This window comes from Choloepus didactylus, chromosome 4 (genome assembly GCF_015220235.1).
Source record: "Choloepus didactylus isolate mChoDid1 chromosome 4, mChoDid1.pri, whole genome shotgun sequence".
Lineage (NCBI taxonomy): Eukaryota > Metazoa > Chordata > Mammalia > Pilosa > Megalonychidae > Choloepus > Choloepus didactylus.
In genome coordinates this window covers 36447567-36470718 of record NC_051310.1, presented here as the reverse complement: position 1 = coordinate 36470718, position 23152 = coordinate 36447567, and the positions used below count along the sequence as shown (strand labels likewise).

The window sequence follows — 23152 nt, the reverse complement described above, 5'->3', positions numbered from 1 at the left end:
AGAAGCTCTCTCCCAGCAAGCGAATACAGCTCAGCTGAGCTCCAACTGGGGTTTTAAGTAGCGAGTGTGAACTGCTCACTACAGGTATGCAGCCCCAAAAAACAGACAGAGGCTTTGGGTGACGACTGACCTGGGAGAGCCGGAGGGTCGCCTTGACTGGGTCTGAAGGGGACTATCTGTTTCTTTTTCGGCTCAGTGGAGAAAGCCCCAGTCATTTTCAGTTTCCAGGGCTGTGACTCTGGGAAGGGTGGAGACAGCACAAGCAGAGAGAGAGACCATTGAAATGCTAATGACCTCCACCTGGGGGGTCTGTCGTCTCTAGGAGGAAAGGGGTGGGGCCCTTTCCATTCAGAACCAGACCCCAGAGCCTGGGGGAACACGGCCATACCTCCTCACACCAGTCAAGAATTATAGGCTAACAGGCATCACCTGCTGGGCAGAAAAGCACAGTGACCCGAGGCATCACAGGGTGGAGCAATTTTCTAAGACACACCTGCAGGGAAACCAGATACTGAATATTTCTTCCCTCTGGGACCTGAGCCTGTTCTGGTCTGGGAAAACCTGATTTGGATAAACAAGGAAACCATGACTAGACAACAGAAAATTACAACCTACACTAAGAAAAACAAAGTTATGGCCCAGTCAAAGGAACAAACGTACACTTCAACTGAGATACAGGAATTTAAACAACTACTGCTAAATCAATTCAAAAAGTTTAGAGAAGATATTGCAAAAGAGATAGAGGCTGTAAAGGAAGCACTGGACCTGTATACGGCAGAAATCAAAAGTTCAAAAAACCTACTGGTAGAATCTATGGAAATGAAAGGCACAACACAAGAGATGAAAGACACAATGGAAACATACAACAACAGATCTCAAGAGGCAGAAGAAAACACTCAGGAACTGGAGAACAAAACACCTGAAAGCCTACACACAAAGGAGCAGATGGAGAAAAGAATGAAAAAATATGAGCAACGTCTCCGGGAACTCAAAGATGAAACAAAGTACAATAATGTACGTATCATTGGTGTCCCAGAAGGAGAAGAGAGGGGAAAGGGGGCAGAAGCAATAATAGAGGAAATAATTCATGAAAATTTCCCATCTCTTAAGAAAGACATAAAATTACAGATCCAAGAAGCGCAACGTACTCCAAACAGAAGAGATATGAATAGGCCTACGCCAAGACACTTAATAATCAGATTATCAAATGTCAAAGACAGAGAGAATCCTGAAAGCAGCAAGAGAAAAGCAATCCATTACATACAAAGGAAGCTTAATAAGACTATGTGCGGATCTCTCAGTAGAAACCATGGAGGCAAGAAGGAAGTGGTGTGATATGTTTAAGATACTGAAAGAGAAAAACCACCAACCAAGGATCCTGTATCCAGCAAAGCTGTCCTTCAAATATGAGGGAGAGCTCAAAATATTTTCTGACAAACAGACAATGAGAGACTTTGTGAACAAGATACCTGCCCTATAGGAAATACTAAAGGGAGCACTACAGGGTGATAGAAGACAGGAGTGTGTGGTTTGGAACACAATTTTGGGAGATGGTAGCACAACAATGTAAGTACACTGAACAAAGGTAACTATGAATACGGTTGAGAGAGGAAGATGGGGAGCAAGTGAGACACCACAAGAAAGGAGGAAAGATAATGACTGGGACTGTGTAACTTGGTGAAATCTAGAGTATTCAACAATTGTGATAAAATGTACAAATATGTTCTTTTACGAGGGAGAACAAGCAAATGTCAACCTTGCAAGGTGTTAAAAATGGGGAGGCATTGGGGGAGGGATGCAATCAGCATAAACTAGAGACTGTAACTAATAGAATCATTGTATTATGCTTCCCTTAATGTAACAAAGGTGATATACTAAGGTAAATGCAGATAAGAGGGGGGGATAGGAGAGGCATGTTAGACACTTGACATTGGTGGTATTGTCTGATTCTTAATGGTGGGTAATGTCCATGATCAACTGTACAAATACTAGAAATCACTTCATGAACCAGAACAAATGTATGACAATACAATTAGAAGTTAATAATAGAGGGGCATATAGGAAAGAACTATATACCTATTACAAACTATATACTACAGTTAGTAGTATTTCAACATTTTTTCATAAACAGTAACAAACGTACTATATCAATACTAGGAGTCAACAATTGAGGGGGGTTGGTTAGGGATAGGGGAGGATTAGAGTTTCCTTTTCTTTTTTTCTTTTTTCATCTTTCACTTTATTTCTTGTCTGGAGTAATGAAAAGTTTCTAAAAATTGAACAAAAATTAAGTGTGATGGATGCACAGCTGTATGAGGGTACCCAGGGGCAAGTGATTGTACACTTTGGATCTTTGGATAATTGTATGGTATCTGAACAATCTCAATAAAAATGAAAAAAAAAAAAAATACAAGTAATGGAATAAATACATGCAATGCCATGTCATTTATGTAAAAACATGAACAGCATTATGTGTTGTTTATGGAGTCGCACATAGATAGAAATAAAAATAAAGCATGCATGGAAATGAAAAAAAAAAAAAAAAAAAAAAAAAAGAAAGCACCTCCCATATGGTGGAAGGATGTGTTAACCAATGAATGGACAATGGGAAAATTACTAACATGGGGACGAGGTTATGCTTGTGTTTCCCCAGGTGACGGACGAACTCCAATTTGGATACCAGCCTGACGACTGAAGCCGTACCATGGAGCCAACAAGAAAAAGAAAATTCCTGTGGGAATGCAGTTCCAGGGTCTGACACTGAAGACGACAGTGATCAGGCCGACACCCTGAACTAGGGAAGCCCGGACACCCAACTTGGGGACAGATAAAAAAGCTGTGTCAGGATGCTGAAAAACAAGTTCAGCAAGCTCAGCTGCCTATGACAGGTCCTAACCTGACGGCGGCAATGTTGGCTTTAATTGCTGTTGCTGTGAGTATATCTCCGGCATATGCTCATTCTGGAAATTATACCTATTGGGCTTACATTCCTAATCCTCCATTGCTACAGCCTGTAGAATGGGCTCATCCTTGTCCCACTGTATATTTTAGCAACGGTACTTGGCTGCCTCCTCCAATTGATGAAAGACTTCCTCAGTTTCCTGAGGAGGAAGGAAAGAACTATTCTCAATCATTAGCTTTTACCCATTTACCTTTGTATGTGGGACAGGGTGAAGGATGCCTGGCCCTGACTTGGCAAGCATGGTTATCAATCATACCCAAGTGAGATAATGTCTCCAAAGCATCCCTGTTCCTAATATCTAGCTATAGTTTTGCCTACAATGAAAATATTACTATTCGGGACCATGCTCCACAACGCCCTATTTGTTACATACCAAAACACTGGTCACCAGAAATGCAAAGGGTATATTGGGATAATTGTAGAGCAGTTAGTGGGGTGTTAGTGCAGAATGGTTCCTATGGAATTGTAACTGACTGGTCCCCTAAGGGGTATACAGTTCAGAATTGCACTAACGCAAAGTGCTCTGATTACAAGAGACTAAAATGGGAAGTTCATATTTATAATCATTCTTATAGTAGTCAAACCCCAGTAAGATATCCTATTATTTGACATGGCGTTGGCTGGTCCCCACCCAAACCTACTTTAAATAATTCCTATGTTCAGGATATGCTTTGGAGGCTCCCTATTAGTTTGCATAACATTTCCAGATGGAATGGGAATTATACAATTAAGATTAATTATACTCTAAATTTTACAAAAATAGATACTTTTGGAATACAAGCCTGTGTTGGAGATCCTTATGTCTTTTGGGTAGGAAATCTCACTATTAATATTATTACTAAGGAAATCAATTGTATGGAGAATAGAAGTTGTTCACTTTATACTTGCTTGAATAACACGATAGACTCTAAAAATATTACTGTTGTAATTCTTAGATGACTCAAAGGCCTGTGGCTCCCTGTTTCACAGCACAGACCTTGGGACTCGTCACCTGATATGCATATGTTACTACAAATTTTAGAAAAGGTATATAAAAGAACAAAGAGATTTCTTGGACTGTTAATAGCGTTTCTGATTGGCATAATAGCTATTGCAACCACAGCCGCTGTTGCAGGAACAGCACTACATCAATCTATTCAAACTACAGCAATTTGTTCAAAAATGGCATAGAAATGCGAGTAAAGCATGGGGGAACAGTTACAAATTGACAAAGAAGTTAATGCTCGTCTCGTGGATCTAGAGAATGCTGTTCTCCTTGTAGGGGAGGAAGTTGAGAACTTAAGATACTGGTTTAAGTTACAGTGTGATTGGAATACATCAACATTTTGCGTCACTCCCCATAAATATAACGACACCCATTTTACATGGGATAGAGTCAAGAGACATTTAATTGGACATCATGGTAATCTTACCATGGATATTTTAAAATTGCAAGAAACAGTAGATAATATCCAAAATGCTAATCTTAATGTTCTATCAGAATCAGAGACAATGCAACTTATTGCCGATGGCTTTAAAAAATTAAATCCTATAGTATGGGTTAAATCCCTTGGTGGTGGGTTCCTGGGTAGTATTCTCCTAATTTTGTTAATCATCTTATGTCTTTGTTTAGTCCTCAGATGCACAACAAAAACCCTCTCAGATCTAAAGCAGAAAGAAGCTGCTTGGTCCATCTTGTCTGCATTGAAGAAACAAAAAGGGGGACATGTGGGGAACCAAGCTTTTCATGTCACTTAGACCATGTCCGGGGCGGTGACCTGGAACGCTGGGTCACAAGCCTACATGGAACGCCATTGTAGGCACGCCCTGTAAAGATGTGTGTCTTGTGACTATGACAGCAGTGTTAACCATTGACCCCAGATTGTTCCTTCCTATCCGCAGCAGGATGTAAAGATTAATATCTGAGAGACCCTGAATACTTTTGATCACGTAGCGTACTTTAGCTTTGTGTAACAAATGAATAAATAACTGGAGCACAGGTGCATCAGCACCCATTTGGCACATGATGCAGTAGGTCCCCTGCTCCCTTAAATCTTAACTTTGTGTCTGTGTCTCATTTCAGCGTCGCCCTGTCAGCAACAGACCTGGAGTGGACCTAAGAGAATATTGTTGAAAGTGCACCCATCATGCATGCTTGTCTGCTCAGGTGGCTCACTCAACCTAGTTTATGTTGCATAGTAAAATGCTCTCTTCAGCACCCGGGCCACCTGACCACGCTGCACCCTCCCCGTTTCATCCCAATGAAACCATAATGTTGGAGGTGAGCCATTTACGTTTTTGTATGAGACGCTGAGTTTAGACATTTTCTTGTCTAAAATTTGCTAAAAGATATATATTTCTACTCAGACACCTTTGTAACAAGACCAACACCAGTCTGATATTTGTCTTGTCCTGGAGACATTGACAATGGACCAGTAAAACAGAATCTTTATGGTTCAAAATGTCCAGTGTAATCCCCTACATGCAAAACAAGGCCTAATTATGTCAATCCCAGATGGTTAAAAAAACCCAAAAGAACCCAGCATTCAACTCTGAATTTTTAAAACCTTATTTAATAAAAGGTTTAAAGATACAGAAGAACATTCAAAAGTAAATAAGTTACATAGGTACGTTACAATCACATCAGCAAGATTTTCTTTAGTGTATTAATTTTTTTATAAAAAGCACACAAAAAATAAAATCTTCAGTCTGGTCTATCACAACTGTACAGCAAAAGAGGTAATATTTATATATATGTACACTATTTTAATATGTAACAGTCTTTTTAAAAAAGGGTGCCACAGGCCAGCAAACACACAAAAGGCAGTGTTTCTGATCGTTTTTTTTTTTCTTTTTCAAAATAAAAGGAATATACTTATTTATATGCTATTAAAATATTTGTACAATAATTACAGACTGTCAAGGCTGTTCTCCTGTACTCTGTCCCCTCGAACAAGGCCTTCAACTTTAGAGACTGAGGAAAAAGTGGTAATAGCTGCAAATTGTTAGAGGCAAATGTAGGGAGGATGCAGAATTGTTTTATAAAAATACGCAAACTTCCTGTAAACCTAAGGAGTTAGGCTTGCCAGTCTGGTAATAAATACCATCCCGGAAAAGTAAGCCCCAGTGAAAACATATTTAAACAGCTGAGGCTGGAGTCCATGTTGTATTCCTCCTTCATCTTAACATCTGGCACATGAGAAGAAAGAGGTTAGGTCACTGAGGCAGTTAAACATAGGCGATCCCTTTAGATGTAAGCAGCACATGACCTCTGTGCTAGGGGCAGACCTCACTTAGCACAGCGGGAGGTGGGGTGGCAGAAAGGGCTTGAGGGGGCTGCTGAAGGCATGGAGAACAGTGCTGACACCACTGCCTCCTTGGGTGGGTAAGAGACCTCTGAAATGGTCTAGAATACAGGCACTAGGTCAGCATCATGCCCTTAGCTGAGTGCAGATGGAGGCCAGGAGACGGATGTGGTGGGACAGTGTGGGGAGGACATTATAAAGCTGGAGGTGTTTGTCATTTAACTTCCTAAAGCAAAGAACTCTGAAGAGAAGAAAGGGGGACAAAAAAAAAAAGAGCTGACCGTGTTCACGGGGGAGAAAGCACCATGAAAGATATACATACCGGCTTCTATGGCTGGGCACTTGCCACAATTGCATCTGCCATCTGAGCATTTTAATTTTCACATTGCATTCTAGATATAAATCCATCCTGAAGCATGGACCCTCCTAAAATACAGTGTCTGGTGAATAGGCTGCTGGACAATTAATAGTTTCCCCACCTACATTCATCTGGTCTGGTCTCCACGAGCTGAGAACAAATCACTTACTTGTTGAAAAAAAAAAAAAAAAAAAGATGTCAAAGAACTAGATGCTACCACCAGACAGCAGGGTCTCATGTGATTGAAGGAGGTTTCTGTTACCACATGTCCATAAAGAGGCCTGAAACTAAATGCAGTTTAAACAGAAAACAAATGTGGGAAACAGAAGTAGCACTTTGGGGCTAAGCTGAGAAGGCACTCAGATTACACAAGTGATTTAAAAGTAAGCCTAAATTTGCTACCCTCCTGATTCTAGAGGGTGTACCAGATTTTTGCAATCCTGGGCCATTTTGCTTATAGAAGTTTGTGGACGAAATTAATTGGGAAGTTAGAGATCTATGAAGTCATCCAGGAGTCTGGGAGGGGGACGAATTTTGTTACTCTTATAGGTGGGGTCCTACAGAACCACATTAATAATAAATGAATGCTGAAAAATACCTGATAGTGCATAGTTTAGAAACAAAACTCCCTCCCCACTCTCAGTTACAAACATGACGCTTTAAGACGGCTGTTTCCTAAGGAGTAGCAGAATGGATACTCTGGGGATTCTTCCTAACATGTTGACTTGCCATACTACTTGTATTCACTTAGAACTACACAGCTCAAGTTGAATAACGAGCAGAAAAATAACTCAGCCCTCCTATGGGACAGGCAAGTGAAGGGGCCTCCAGAACCTTCCAGCCCTTTCGCCTCTGTGACTCCATGCTAAATAAGGCTTTTTCAAGTCAGGATCCAAACCTGACAAACAAAAGCAGAATTCTGGCCTCCTGCCAATCCCCTCAGGCAACTTGAAAGTACAGTCAGAAAAGTAGCAAACAAAAACTGCCTTTGATCTTCCATATGCTCCAGCTAGTCTCCTTGTGGCTCTGGTGACACTATCCACCTTTCTACCATCTTTCAGTGCTGCCACCATTCCTGCTGGCAAGAGCTTCCAGAGCAGAGGTGAAGAACTTAGGGTTTGGGGAGGGGGGTGGTGCAGGGAATGGTGCCAAGAAGGTGCCTTGTTTAGGGATAAATGCACTTGGGCCTCTGGAAAACAGGCGGCCCCTGGTCCCTGAGAGGATGTTAAAAATTAAATATTAAAAATAAATAAATAGCTCTTGAATGACACGAGTCAAGGAATGAAGGCTCCTTTCCAATCTAGTTAGGAGACCTCCCTCTCCCAGGGAAAGATCCAGAAATCTCTAGCGTGCAGGACTGGGGGGCTGAGCTGTGGGCATCAGCCTTGGACAGGGTGAAGGGAGTTGGGGGGTAGCTGCTGAGGGCAGGACAGGGGCAGGCTGGGAGCTTGCACCGAGGAGGAACAGGCTGGGTTGCTGGGGATCACGCCAGACCTCTGCACGCCCTGCTCTAGGCTAAGCTCCCATGGCAGCCTCCAGGGCCCGAAGGTATTTGGCAAAGAGGTGACAGGAAGCAGGAAGAGCCACATTTGTCAAAAGCCTCCTCAGGCCTAGCCCTGCAGCTTCCAACCTCTGCAGTTTCCTTTCTTCCAGCAGGCTGAGAGTTCAGACAGGAACTCGGGACCCTTTCCCAAACATCTGAAAATACTTTCCAGCCCAAGCAGGGCTGCTAGCAAGCAGCAAAGTAGGCACCTGTCCTCGGACTCTCCCACGATGCATTCTGGTGGCCTCCCAGGAGGAGGTGGCCAATCTGAGCACAGGGTCACCGAGCAGCTAAAGGCTTGGACCACCACACTCTATCCAAGGGAGTGCCTTTTTCTGGATTTGGGGTAGGGCCTCTGCAGCCCCTGAGGCCCTCTGGGGAGGGGGAGTAATGCTGCGGGAGCGGGGGAGGGGTGAGCTTGTGCTTGGCTCACCAAGGCAGCTTCCTGGAGACTGAGGGGAGGACTGTGCGGCAAGGAAGAAGGGACGAGATGGCGCGGCAGCAGAGATCAGAGTGTGAGAGGAGGCGGAGGCCGGAGCCCCTTCGAAGGGGGCAGCCCAAGCGGGGACGCTCACGGTTCCACGAAAGCAAGAGGACAACTTCCGACAGCCCAAATGCCAAGAGAACTGGATGCTGCTGCCCATTAACACTGCTCCTTGGGGCCTTTATAAATAAAAGAGCCGTTTACTTGACTTGCTTGCGTTTTCAGAGAAAAGGCCATGGGGTTCTTTTCTCAATCCCTCTCGGGGTTCCAGGGTGTTTCCAGGCTCTTCCGCCGCCCGGCGCAAGGGAGAGGCCATGGAGCCCTCGAGAGGGGGTTCGGGCCGGCGGCTCTCCGGGCGGAGGCTTCCCCGCGCTCAGCCCTTCTCGCCCGCGCCGCCCTCATCCCGCAGCGCCTGCTGGTGAGAGGAGGCGGCGGCAGCCGCGGCGGCCTCCTTCTCCCGCTGTCTCAGCGCTGCAGCCTTCTTCTCCTGCTCCGCGTGGCTCTTCATGTGGGCACTGCGGCTCTTCACCTTGTAAAACACCCTGCAGCCGGGACAGGCGGGAGCCCACATAAGATGCCTGGTCCTCCCAGTCCCTGGGGCCCACCAGATTAGTGTGCATGCATGCGTGTGCGTGTGCATGTCCATGTGTGCGATGGGGGCTCCAACGGGGGCCTTAATGACTTGCCCCGTGCCACACTGCCCACCCCTCACCCTCAGCGGCACCGAGGGGATGGGTTCCTGATCAGGTGCCATCACCCCTCTCTTCTAAAAAGCTGCCAAATGGTATCACTGCCCTAGAAACCCCTGAGCCAATCAGAAGACAAGGTGAAACCTCTGCGAGCCTCTTCTTCCCGTCCACCCGACATTATGCCCTGCCCCGAATGCCAGCCCCGCTTGGAGACAGAGCCTGCCACCTTACCTGCCACATTTTTTACAAGGGAAGGTGTTCTCCTGATTCTGAGTCTTACTAAATGTCTCTGGTTTCTTCTTCTTCTCCGAAAAAGGCAATGCCCTCCGTGACTTCCCTGCCCCCTCCCTTGGCTTCTCTGAGGCATGGCCACCAGCAGACCCTGGGGCATTGGGCTCATGGCTTCGGAGGATGAGGATGTCGTTGGCCTGGAGAGAATCAAACAAGGAGAGTTGAGTGATTTGGGGAAGAGAGAATCCAGAATAATGGAAATCTTAGGGAAAGGAGAGCCCTTAGAGATTCTCACACTCCTGCCAAACGGGCATCTAGCATCCGTTTGAAACCGTACAGTGATGGGGAATTCCATGCCTTCTCAGCAGCCTGTTCTGCCCCTGGCCAGCTCTCTCGTTTAGAAATTCAGGAGACAGCCCTAGAAGTTCCAGGACCTCTTGATGCACCTGAAGGGGGAGCTGGTGTCTCAATTAATGGAGCATGTGTTTCTGTTTTCTGTCATTCAGTCCCTTTGTGTCTTTATTCCACAAATGAGATTCAGGTCTGTGTGATGTACCAGGTGCTGGAAATACAGAGGTGGCACATGGGAGCCCTGGCCCTCCAAGAGCTCAGTCAAGGGGAAGGGACAGGCAGCTAGCTTATGATGACACAGCACAGGAGATGGATGGAGGGGAAGAGCAGGTGCCACAGGGACGGAGAGGAGGTCCCCTGGCGCAGACCTGGAGGAGGTATGTCTCAGGCCCGGTCCACCAATTGTGGGCCTCGGGCAGGGGAGCCCCAGATGGCAGTGGGAGGTGACAAGGATGTGGGCAGTGTCAACCCTCAAAGGAAAGCGTTCACAAAAGACAGAACTCGATAGAGCGAGTACACAGAGCACAGACAGCTCTTGGTACAGGAACAAAGCTCAGAAGGCGGCAAATCTTGGTGTTTACTGTTTATGGTTTTTTTTCCGTGAGCATAAGTGTATAACCCAAATTAAACAAACAAACACAAAAAACAGCCTCTCCTGGCAGTTCCCCAGCAGACCCCTCCTCCTCCTGGCACCTTTTCCTTCCCCTCTGTGCCGGTTTGGATATATTATGTCCCCCAGAAAAAGCCATGTTCTTTAACGCAGTCTTGTGGGGGCAGATGTATTAGTGTTGACGAGGTTGGAATCTTTGGATTAGGTTTTTCCATGGAGATGTGACCCACCCAACTGTGGGTTATATCTTTGATTAGATTATTTCCATGGAGATGTGCCCCACCCATTCAGCATGGGTCCCATAAACTGGAGCCCTAAAAAAACTCACAAACAGAACGACCTCAGAGCAGCTGCAGCCGAGATAGACATTTTGGAGACAGCCATTGAAAGCGGAATTTTGCTAGCCCAGAGTTTGCCTGGGAGAAACTAAGGGAATACTCCCAGACGTCTAGAGAGGAACATCCTAGGAGAAAGCCATTTTGAAAGCAGAACCCCGGAGCAGACACCAGTCACGTGCCTTCCCAGCTGACAGAGGTTTTCCAATGCCAATGGCCTTTCTCCAGTGAAGGTAGCCTATTAATGATGCCTTACCTTGGACACTTTATGGCCTTAAGACTATAACTTTGTAACCAAATAACTCCCCTTCATAAAAGCCAATCCATTTCTAGTGTTTTGCAGAAGGGCAGCATTAGCAAACCGGAACACCCTCCTGCCTGGTCTCCTCCACCCCATCTTTGGCTCCCTGTCTCCACCAACCTCTACCCTTCTTGAGGGAGCTCTCTCTGACCCGTGATGTCATAGGAGTTCAGAGGACTGGGGTGTAACCTCTGGCAACGTACTCTCCTCCATATGCAAAATGGGGGTTACCACTTTATGGGGTTATTCTGAGGAACTAATGAAATAAAAAACATGAAAGCACTTTGCAGACACATGTGTGAGGGGCCATTATTGTTATTCCAATCACTGCAGCTCAGAGGTAGCTCTCTTAGGGAGAGCCCAGTCTGGGACACAACCAATGAAAGCCTCCCCAGTCTCCCACATACCTTCTGGGTTTTCACAAAGCCTCTCTCCCCTGTGTCTCATATATGGAAGCAGTATAGTATATGAATTAATAGCAGGCCCTGGAGTCAGACTGCCTACCAGCTGCACACTAGCTGTGTTATCTTGGGCCTCAATTTCCTCTTCTGTAAAATGGGAATAATAATAGTACCCACCACACAGGTTGCTCAGAGGATCAAATGAGCTAACATCATAAAGTACTTGGAGCATTTGCTGCTACTATGATCATTACAATCACTGTGTGCCCACTCTGCCTTCCCTCCCACACCCCCCGGGCCCAGTTCCCACCCTCCTCCTGGCCCCACTGGTCACACTCACCGACTCATTGGCCTGTAGCGTCTGCGTGGCTTTGACAGCCGCTGCTCTCCGACTCCGCTCGCGCCCCTCTTCCTGCTCCCCCTTCTCCTGGATTTCTGGCACTTCCTCCTCCCCTTCTTTCTTGGTCTCCTTCACCTCCCTCTTTGGCTCCAGCCTTTCTTCACTAGGGGACTCTCTTCTGGGAGGAGGCACCCTTGGAAACTTCTGGGAATTCTATGGGGGTTAGAACGAGGGCAGGGAGTATCAAGCTCAGTCTGCTGCTGCGCTGTACTGCATCAGTGCAGACCCAGGCAGGCCTCCACCAGTCCCCGCTCTCCTGCTCCCTGGGCCCAGCCCGATGCTGCCATCACAACCCTCCCAGGGCTAGTTGGCCTGGGATAAAAGATGGAGGCTGGAGCCCAGGGAGCCCTTGGTAAGGGTGGGAGCCACTGGAGATGGAGCCAGGGGCCAGGGGAGCGCAGGCTAGTCTGCCTTACCCCCCACTCCTGGAAAGCTTGGCCCCAGGCCCCCAGCTCAGCCCTGGTCCCAGGCCCAGCACAGGCTCTAGGCAGCTGAGGCTGGGTGGGGAGTCACCTTAATATCCACTTCAACCTCTTCCTGGGCTGACTTTTCGTCATTTGTATCCACATCCCCGAAGGTTAGGGTCCCGTTGCGGCCGATTTTCACCTGCTTCTTGTAGGTATAGTAGAACTCCACGCACTGGGCCACGGTCTTGGTCTGGATCTGGTTTGAAGCCAAAACTGAGGTCAGAGCACCCCAGTTCAGCTCACCTGCCTCAGGATACTCCAGCCTTTCTCATCCCTGCATGTCCCCCCCTTAACCTAAGGCCAAAAAGCAAACCCAGTGTGTTTCGGGAAACACAAACCTTTCTCCAGTGTCTGCTCTGCAACAAGCCACTGACAAGGTCATCAATGAACTGGGCAATGCTGCAGCACTATAAATGCCAACACTGGAACCACTGAGGAGATCTGACTATGGATTGCATATGAGATGTTGTGGCATCGGTTTAAATTTCTTGGATGTGATCATGGTATTGTGGTTTCGTGGGAGAAGATCCTTGTTCTTACAAGATACCTGCTGAAGACTTTAGGGTCAAGTGTCACAAGGTCTGTAACTTACTCTAATGATTAATCAAAAGAAAGAGTGAGCACAGGTGTGTGTGCATATGTGGGTATATGTATAGATATAAATAGGAAAAGCAAAGGTGGCAATTTGGCAAATCTAAGTGAGGAGTAAGATGGGTGTTGACTGCACTATTATTCCAAATTTTGAAAAGTTTGAACTTTTTCAAAAAAAAAAAAGTTAAGGGGGGAATCCAAGTCTGCCACCGCCCCCTCCATGCCTATTCGAGGCTAACGCTGCAGCAACCATCCCTTTTTCTGGATCCTACCCCTCCGATGTGTTTACCACATGTGCTCCCTAGAGCTGCTGCCTAACTCTCTGCTCTCTCTGTTAGTGTGTCTGGCGCTGACCCCACCTCCCACCAAAAAAAAGTTAAAAATATGAACTATAGCTAACAGTAGCATTTTAACATTCTGCATCAACTGTAACAAAGGTACCACACCAATGCTAGATGTCAACAGTGGGGGGTATATGGAAATATTATATTTCTTATTCCTAGAAAAATATTACATGTCACAGAAACAACCAAATTTCCTTGTCAGTTACACTGCTTTACTCTGATACTTCTCTGAAATGTGTGTGGTTAGGTACAGGGCAAAGCTTCATCTTCAGCCAAAAAAACCCCAAAAAACAAAAAACTTCACAGAGAAACAAGGAAAGTATATAAATTATGTTCTACCTGTCAATTAACATAACCCTGGTAAGAATGTAAAGATGGGACAGGGTCAGTTGTCTTGACTGACAGGGCCCCTTCTGACGTCTTGAACTTTTTATATGTAGCTACATATTTCTATGGGATAGAAATGTGTCCTTGTTGTCACAGTCTGTTTTCTTAATAGAGGCTTTTCCTTGTTGCAAAGCTACTGCCCAACTAGTAGCTAAAAGTCGACTAAACTTCCCCTCCTAGGGAATTCCTGCTATTCTCACAAGTAACATATATCACCCAAAGCTCTGGAATACATAAGCCTTACATAGAAAATATGCTAACAAGCCAAGCCCTCAATCTTAAAGCTTGCAACTGTGAACCTTATTTCTGTAATAATGAAACTGAGCATAGTTGTGGTTAATGCCTAAGACTGCCCTCTGACTCAAGTGTGACCTCCCTGTAAGCCAAATTGCAAATCAACTCACTACCTCCCCCCTACATGGGACATGACTCCCAGGGATGAATCTCCCTGGTGCGAGGGAATATCATCAAGCGTTAATCAGTGATGCATTAGGAGAAAGACCTTGATCAATAAGGGGGGAATATTAAAATACAGAGTTTTTATGGCTAAGAGATTTCAAACGGAGTCAGGAGGTCATTCTGGATGTTACTCATACACAAGTCTCAGCCAGATTTCACAGACTTCCACAGGATGTAAAACCTCAAACAACAGTGCTCCTGAGGGCCCTAGGGACATCCAGACAACACAGGCAAGTCACAGAGTGACATGAAATCAACACACACACACACCCCCTCACTGTGGGTTCTGTCTGGGAATCTATGAAAAGCTATTTCCCCAATATAACAGGTATATTCACCTATAAATCCCCTCATGCTGATTATTCTACTTCTTTTATTTGAACCTGTTATTTTCAATTTAGTTGTTAAGTTTATTTCTCAGAGATGGAAAGCCTCCGGATTGTGCCTACAGCGGTTGAGCCCTGAAGCCCACCAGGTATGTGGTCAACTCCCACTCTCCAGTTCTTCGGGTCTGCCCTGGACAACTAACAAAATGATGATGACAGATCAGCCCCATCCTGAAAGCTAGGAGTATCTTCATCTGCAAGCAAAACAATTCCACTCCTCTGCCCCATAATATCTGCATCCCTCCTTAGCCTAAAGCAGCTGAATGGTCATCATCCCAAATCCCTCAAGATTGAGAAATGAACAAAAGTAAGAGGGGACTGTAACCACTGACTACAGCAGATTGTTACTGTAGTTATCTTGTGTTAACTGAGTAATTTGTAACACTGCTATTAAAAAAGAGAGATTAGGGACATGATGTATGCAAACTATTAAGAGGTCCAGGGGAAAAATAATAATGTGTACATGTTAAAGACTGGTGAATTTGGGTAATGAGTATAAAAGAGTTCATTGTAATATCCTTGCAACTTCTCTATAAATTTGAAGTTATTTCAACATAAAACATTAAAAAAAGAGAGAGAGAGACAAATGTCAAGCCCAGAGAACACTTAAGGCATTCCATAAGGCTAGAGCCCATAAAATGAACCATGATAAACCTGCCCCGTTCTACCCTGCTTCCTAAGAAATGCAAGGGAAGTTGCTTTAGTGCTAGGTAGAAAAGAAAGGAGGAAAGTGGAGAGGAAAGTTCCTGACTAGTTTTAAGAGGAGTCAGCAAACTTTTTTCTGTCAATCACCAGATATATTTTAGCCTATACATGTATTTTAGGCTTTGGAGGCCAAATGATCTTTGTCACAACTATTCAACTCTAACGCTGTAGCACAAAACAGTCATAGACAATGTGTAAACAAATGAATATGACTGCATTCCAATAAAACTTTATATATGGGCAATGAAAAAAAAGAAAAAAGTTAAGCACCACCACCATTCAAAGCTAGCTCCAATCATCGACCCAGTCAAACGATTTTGTTCTTCTCTAGAGAGCAGCAAATGACAAGTGAAGACAGAGAAACGTCAAACTGTCCACTGCGTGTCTGTATGTAGGGAGCAGGGGTGGTAAGGAACCCAAGGGAAATTAACAAAAGAGATCCCTGGAAAACCTGAAGAGTAAGGCAGCAGGCTCAAGTCTTGTCCCTAGCTCTGTCACTAAATGGCTGTGTGACTATTAAGTCACTCACCTTTCCGATCTCAGTTTCTTCATGTAAATAATGAGACTAGAAGACTCCAAGGGCCTCCCAAACGCTGAAATTCTAGCCCTCCCGTTTCACAAATCCATTTGGCCACTGGGTTTCATTTTGGGACTATTTTCCCATGCTCAGCTGTTCCCTCTGACCGCCGCCAACCAGGCTTTTAGACTGGGCAGCCTGCACGGGGAGCCGGGAGCACCCGTCCCGGGAGCCCAAGGGGTCAGTAAAGGTCTCGGGGCCTGAGGGGGAAACAGACATGTCTCCTCTCCGAGGAATGGCCAAGTGGCAGACGTATTCATTAGATCTGTTTACACTTTTACTATTAAGCCTCTCAGATCACCTGTCTGACGGTCTGCTCTTTTCATTACAGAATTAGGGAGGCCTTAGGGATGCCACAGACATATCCTTCCTAGCAGTATTGCCCAATCAGGGACAGAGTGTTACTAAAACAGAGCCAACGACTGTCCTCACGACAGGGCCCGGGAGGGGAGATTTCACCCACACCCCATCCACCCTCCAGGCCCCACCCTCACACAATCCACAATCCCAGGGGCCCTCTGCCGTCCACACAGCTCACTCTCCCCACAGCCCAGATTCCATTAGACAGGACTTGGAAAGATGTGATTCCTTGGATTAGCAAAATACTCTCCTCTCCCCAAAGAATATGGGAGAAGACAGATAAATTGAGGAAACTCTACTTGTCCAGCTGAGTCACTGGAAGGAGGGCCTGGGAATGCCAGGAAGTGGGCTGAGGCCCCCCAGGCCAGTTGCAGGCTTTCTGATCTCCTCAACCTAGGGTGACCCCCTCACCCCACATTAATCATGGCCTTCCAAGTGCTCAAGCACTTGGGGAATGACTGGCCCCTGCCGGCAGCCCTCCTGGCCTCCTGCCCCTGCCTGCCTATTTTAGGTTTGATGCCACTGGGTCTGACGCCTGCTCGGGCCTCTCTGGATCTGGGACCCCAGAGCATGGGACAGGGCTCAGAACCAAGGGGCAAAGGGCCTGGTGTTTTTTTTCCCTTCTGGTATTGTTTAGAAAGTTGTCTCAGGGTGCTTAGTGGCAGTTTCCTAACTCTGCTTTTTAAGAGACGCTTGGCCGGCGACTGCAGGGAACCTGCTGGCAGAGGGAGCTCCCAAGTCACCGGGCAGCCCCTGCCCCTCACCTGCCCTGAAAGAGCCCCCAGCTCACCAGCTTCTGCACCAGGAAGAAATCCTTCTTGTAGATGGCAATGCCCTTGTTGAACAGCTTCCTCTCCGCCATCTTCCACTGGTCGGAGCCTGGAGGGCAAAGAGGGAGGTGGGGGGAGTGAGGCGGGCAGGACTGTGGGGGTGATTCTGACCAGCCGAAAAGCAGCTCTGCAGTCATTCAGAGCTGGCTCCACATCCCGCTTCTGGGGATTTCTAGCTGTGTGGCTTAGCCTCTGGGCCTCGCTCTCCTCACTTGTGAAATGGGAACTAATAACAGAACCCACCTCCCCACTGGTGGTAGGGCTAAATGAAGCAAGCATGCAAAACCCCGGGTGCTCTGCCTGTGGCAGCTGGCAGGGATCAATACCACTGGCTGCTATGATTACGTCATTCGGTCAATGTCCCTCTTAAAGTACAGTGCCCTGGACTCCATGGTACTCTAGGGGCCATCTAAGTTCTAGGCACCTGATGCCTATTTGGATGGCCCTCCCTGGGCTCCTGTCCCTTGCACCTGCGCCTGGGCACTTTTTTTTTTTTTTTTTTGCGGGGATGGACTCCCACCTGTCCATCCCCTTTCCCCTCCCCCTCCAGGGCACAGGAAGCCCCTTAGGAACTACCCCAACTTTGATGCCAGTTCCCTCACCTGGTCTCTGCTTATCACACCCCCCCCCCCAATATGTGGTCCCCCTGCACCCTGTGCCATGACTCAACACAGATCAGGGCCCCACTGATGCTGGAGACCCCTTAAGGCTCCAGGCCTCAGGTCCACCCCCAGCCAGGCCCACCTGTGTAGTGATAAGTGGCCAGCGGGTGGTTGAGGGGCCGAAGGGGCTTCTTCAGCAGCAGCTTATTCAGCGTCTCCTGGAGGGGAAGTGATAGGAAGGTCAAGGCCCTGGCAGGGGTCTCTGGAGGGCTGAGCACCCTAGGCCCTGGGCAAAATTCAGAGGGTGGAGACTTACTTTTGCCCCTCTTAAATGCTGAGGGATAAGAGGCCTAGAAGGATTAAGAGATCATGGGGGAGGGAGCTGCCCTGGACTCAGGCTCCCGGGCCTCTTATGAGGGAGCACCCAGCCTGAAAGGGAGGTGGTCTTTTGGTGACAGTCCTGTCTGAGGGCTGGGGCCACTCTGATCTGCAATCAGGGATTAGGCTGGATGCGACGACCCCAGGCAGCGAAGTCTGGAGTTTGGAACTAGGGCTTCTTCAGGTTGAACCCCTATAATCTCCTCCCCAGTCATTCCTTCCCACCCCCCACCCCCTTCAAATCAGCATGCCAGCAAGCTTGGCTCCTGGACAGCAGACATGGATGCATGGCAGCCTCCCTTGGCAGGGGCAGAGAGGGGCATCTCACCAGGATGTCTCCCCTGGACTCGTGCAGACAGTGCAGGGCCAGCTCCTGGTTGGTGCCAGCACCGGGGAAAATGCTAGAGCAGGCAGCTGTCAGCAGGTCTTCCACTGGATGCAGGGGAAGAGGAGAGAGAATCACTTTGAGGATTGGGGCTGGCTGGGGCCTGGGCCCGGGGCTGGGCCTCGCCCACCTGTCCACCCACCAGTCCTGTTTGCTTGCTCCCTCCTGGGGCCCCTCCTTACCTTGCCTCTGCTTCTCCCGGCTGCTCTCTAGGTCCTCCCACGGCTGCCACACCAAGTCAGCCTTGTGGGGGTCTGCAGCTGCCAGGGCACGGTCCCTCAGAGAGGGGATTTCTGCTTGGAACCGAGAGCCCACGTTGATCCGCCTGCAGGGGTGGAAAGGGTAGGGAGTGAAGCCTCACTTCGTAGGGACAGGGAACCTGACATTTTCCCCGGGGATGCAGGGGTAGTTGGCAGAAGCTTAGCACAGACAGGGCTTCAGCTTGGACATAAGGAAATCTGGCTTGGGGGAGGGCGGGGGGCGGCTGGCAAGGCAGAGGTTGGAAAGGGGAGGAGACACTCCAGGATTACAGACATGTAGAGTCCATTGGGCTACCTTCTGGCTCGCCTCAGAAGTAAATTCAAGCTGAGCTGTTCCTTCCCTTTCCCTGCAACTTCCACACAGAAGCAAGGTGGGGACAGTAAAGCCCAGGGCAGACTGCAGAATCCCACAGACCCCTCTGCTCACAGGGACCCCTGCATGCACTGGACCCCACTTGCCACCACCTCAACCCAGGCCTGAGGGAGGGTGGCACTTACGGCTCGATGCTGACTGGGGTGGCCTCCCCCATCACAGAGAGGACGGGCGGGGTGACTTCAGCGCTATCTATGGGACAAAGAGCAGGTTAGTAAGTGGCACCCTCCTCCCTTCAGCGAAGTATTCCAAAACTGCTGCTTTGTATGCACAAGAGCCACAGCAATGACCTGCACAGGTTTGAGCTGGAAATTGGGCACCCTGAGGTGGGCTCTGCCCTGGCTGATAGTGAGGACTCAGGCGCCTGACTAAATATCAGGGCGCCTCACTTTTCTCACCTGCAAAAAGGGGCTATTAATACCCATCTCCTAGGGCTACTGTGAGGACTGAATGAAAGAACGCACAGAGCACAGCACTCAATACACATGTGTATTCCTGTCACCACAACTGGTACCAGCACTCGGGCCCTGTCCCTGCTCAGAACTTTCTCCAACACAAAACTCTGGGTGCTCTAGTGAAGAGGATTAATCTCTGGGCACACCAGGAAAGAGGTGAAGGGGGTCACTGTTTCGTAATTGTCTTCTCACTTCCTTTCTTGATTCTCTGCCTCAGTTTCTGCAGAACAAATCTTAATGCCCCATGATCAAGACACACCGTTGCTCAAAAGAATAAATAAATAAATAAACAAATCTCGGTTGGCTCCCCTACTGCAAAGTGAGAGAAAACCTGAAATCCTCGGCTCGGAATTCCAGGCTCCCGTGACCTGCGCCCCTAGCTCCCCCTTCCACCTCGACCTCCACCCACCCCCTTGCCTGCACCCTGCAGCCCAGTCGACAGCTTACCTCATGCTCCCTCAGTCTCCCTGCACAGGCAACTTCCCTGCCTTCGCGCCGGGCATTTCCTCTGCCGAGGCGGCCCTCCCCACCCTCCGTGGCTCCACCTCCTCCTGACTCTTTTTCCTCAGCACCCCAGGCAAGAAGCCTCTGCATTCGGAGCTTATCACACACTGCAAATCACACACTGTCTGGAACCTCTGCTTTTCTGCCTCCCTGACTTTTGTGTTGACTCCCTAAAAACCCTGCACTCTCTCCGGGACAGACTGTGGCTTGCGGGCATTCTCACAGGACCCGGTTCACGGTTTTCCACACAAGTGCTTGATGAACACTTGCGGATGGACTGACCTCTCCTTGGCTGCCAGTCTGGTCTCTACAGTGGCTTCTTCCTGCACGACCCAGGCAGGGGGAAGCTGCACATGGAAGTGGGAGGGCCAGGAAGCCGGCCAGCCCCGGGCAAACCACTTCTCGCCACAGACACCAGGGGGCACCAGAGAGCTGTGCCGGGGGGCGGGGGGGGGGCATCTGGTCATAGGTTAATCAGGTGAAAGGCCTCACCCGTGTTCACTCCCACTTAATCCTCTCTACCACCCTAAGAGATGGGATTATTCCATTCTGCAGAGGAAATGGATGCCTTTGTAGAGGGGGCAACGTTTCCCAGCATACAGTCACCAAGGCTGGCCCAATCTTTCCAAAATGTCTGCTCTTGGCCAAAACGTCTGTTCGAGAGACAGAGGGGACAGGATCTACCACGTGAAATTAAGAGCAAATGAGACGTACCAGGCATTATGCTGCTGCTCTGTGTGTGTTAAAGCAGCTGGTCCTCACCACAACCCTACGAAGTAGGCTTTAGGCTGAGCCATAGGAAACTATTTATGGATCCAAAAATCGCTGAATACTGTCAATTTCATATGGGTCAACCGTATACTACTACTATCCTCATTTGAATAATGAGAAACTGAGGCCCAGAAGAAGACTTGCACAAGGGGATATAATAGTAAATGGTGAAACTGGGATTTGAACCCAGCGGTCAGGCTGACCCAGGCTGTGTTCTTGAACCAGGACAGCTCCCTTTCCTTCTCAGAGAAGGCGTGGAGCTCCTTCTCCCACAGCATTCCAGCCCAATCCCCATCAGACCCTCAAAGCCAAGTGTCCTCCCTGCCCACTCTTCTCCCTCCTCCACATTCCCCTGCCCCCACGGCCACCAAGGGGTTTAACTCACTGGACCGGAGCAGGGTGCGATGGGCACTCTTGGGGGTGATGGGAGGTGGGGCCGGGATGCTGCTAGTTGACATGATGGCGTTGAAGTAGAGGCCGGAGCCTTCCCGCACAGGGCTGAGGATGGGGGGTGGCGTGTAGGGTGGCAGCTCAAAGCTCCGTTCAGAGGGGTGGTCAGCCAGGCGGACAGGAGAGCGCAGGTGGCTCTGGTATGGGGTGATGTTGGAGTACACGGGAGGGGCGATGAAAGTGCCTGCCTTGGTGGGGATGATCAGGGGCTCAGGCCGCGGCCGCTGCTTTGGTTTCCGCACCGAAGCCTCCCCCTCCACCTTGATGTTCATGTCCTCAGCCTGGAGGGAAAAAAAAAGGCTCACCCTCCTACATACGTCCTGGGAAGAGTGAAGTCTTGACCACTGCTTGCCTGTGTCGCCTTTGGAACTTGGCCTACCCGTCACACCCACCAAAGCCAAGTCTGAAAAAGGAAGCTTGTCAAGGGCCTTGATTGTCTTTTTCTAGAAGGGACAGAAAGTAATATTTTAGGCTCTGTAGGTCACTCATGGGCTCAGTTGCATATTCTTCTTCTTTTGTTAAATAATCTTTTTAAAATGTTCAAACCATTCTTAACTCTGGATCTGGCCATAGCCATAGTTCCCAACTCCTGATGTACCATGCGCTGCAGGGGCAGGAGAGTGCAGCAGTTAGGGGCCCAGGCTCTGCAGCTGGACGGGTGGGACTGGGGTCCAACTCCTGTACTTGCCACTTTACTGACTTAACCTCTCTGTGCAGCAGCATTTTAAACAGGGGAATAGTAAGTGCCTACCTATCAGGCACTTCACAACCCCCGTGGTTGTGAGGACTGAATGAAGTATCTAATGGAAATCCCTGGGAACAGCAGGTAAAATAGTAATTACTGTTATCACTACTTAAATGCATTAGATGGAAACCCCTACTATGTGCCAAGACCTGAGTTGGGAATGGGACCACAAAATGAACAGGACAGTCCCTGTCCTCAGAGAACTTTTGTTCTCATAGTATTAGTCCTACTAGGAGAGGCTAGTCCACTCAGGCTGTCAAGGGTTGGCCCTTCTGGCTTACACTTCTCCCTGCCTGATATACCTCATGGGCCTCTACAGAGAAGAGAAGGCAGGGCTGTAAGGCATAAAGGCCTTTCCTTGCGCAATCCCTATCTTCTCAATCAGTGGGAGAGCAGAGCCCTGCAGGGTGAGAGGCCGTCTCTCTGAGTGCACCATCTACGGATGAAGAAGAAATGAAGCTGATCGTTCTTCAGTCCTTAAGGGAATGATATGATTGCACCAAAAAAAACACAGTGAGCCAAAGGCCCGCAAACATGCTAGACAAGAAATCCAAGATGAACTCAGCTACCTATAATAATCTGTATTTTTATAATAAGGGAAATGGATTTAAACTATTCTGAATATTTAACAATATTAAGAAAGAGATGTGTATTTTTTAGGTGTGATAATGTGGTAACATACTGAGGTTGTGTTACCAAAAGAGTTCTTGTACATCTACTTCAGATACAAACTGAAGTATTTATGGATGGGATGATACAATTTTTTGGATTCGCTTTAAAATAATCCAGTGGCAGGGAGAAGTGGAGGTACAGATGAAACAAGATCAGCTATATTCTAATAACTGTTGAAACTGGGTGATGGGTAAATAATGAGGCTCATTATACTATTCTCTCTACTTCTGTGCATGATTGAAAATGTCTGTAATACAAAGAAAAATAATAAATACAAGAACAACAAAAAATAAACAAGCCCAAGAAGCCTGGTGCAATGGAAGCACTCACAGGTGGGGACTCAGGAGAGCCACATTGCAGGACTAGCTCTGCCATTACTCGGCTATTTGACTTTAGGTTAAGCCTCCTGGCCTTTGCTGGATCTGTTTCCTCACACGGGGGTGCTGGGCTGTATAGTTCCTAGGCTCTTTCCTGTCCACGCAGGACAAGCTGCCAGGCCTCT

At 47.9% G+C, this 23152-nt stretch overlaps 1 protein-coding gene and 1 long non-coding RNA gene across 6 annotated transcripts in view; one reads left to right on the top strand and one right to left on the bottom strand.

The window, feature by feature from the left end:
- The first annotated feature begins 2604 nt into the window (after positions 1-2604).
- LOC119531263 lies at positions 2605-5000 on the top strand. The gene is made up of 2 exons (XR_005216290.1): positions 2605-2932; positions 4575-5000. It is a non-coding gene; the product is annotated as an uncharacterized LOC119531263 (long non-coding RNA).
- Positions 5001-5494: 494 nt separating this feature from the next.
- The window catches only part of MIDEAS (mitotic deacetylase associated SANT domain protein), a 68938-nt gene continuing 51280 nt past the window's right edge, over positions 5495-23152 (bottom strand). For 4 of the 5 annotated variants that reach the window (XM_037832326.1, XM_037832328.1, XM_037832327.1 and 1 more), the window contains 10 exons: positions 21169-21514; positions 19179-19245; positions 18603-18745; positions 18364-18467; positions 17800-17875; positions 17016-17104; positions 12463-12612; positions 11890-12102; positions 9552-9748; positions 5495-9173 (listed from right to left, as the gene is read on the bottom strand). In XM_037832326.1, coding sequence (XP_037688254.1) covers positions 9005-9173; positions 9552-9748; positions 11890-12102; positions 12463-12612; positions 17016-17104; positions 17800-17875; positions 18364-18467; positions 18603-18745; positions 19179-19245; positions 21169-21514 — 1554 coding nt within the window. In that variant the 3' untranslated portion in view covers positions 5495-9004. Of the gene's footprint in view, positions 9174-9547; positions 9749-11889; positions 12103-12462; positions 12613-17015; positions 17105-17799; positions 17876-18363; positions 18468-18602; positions 18746-19178; positions 19246-21168; positions 21515-23152 lie in introns of those variants that run through there. The other variant, XM_037832329.1, reaches the window with a different exon arrangement.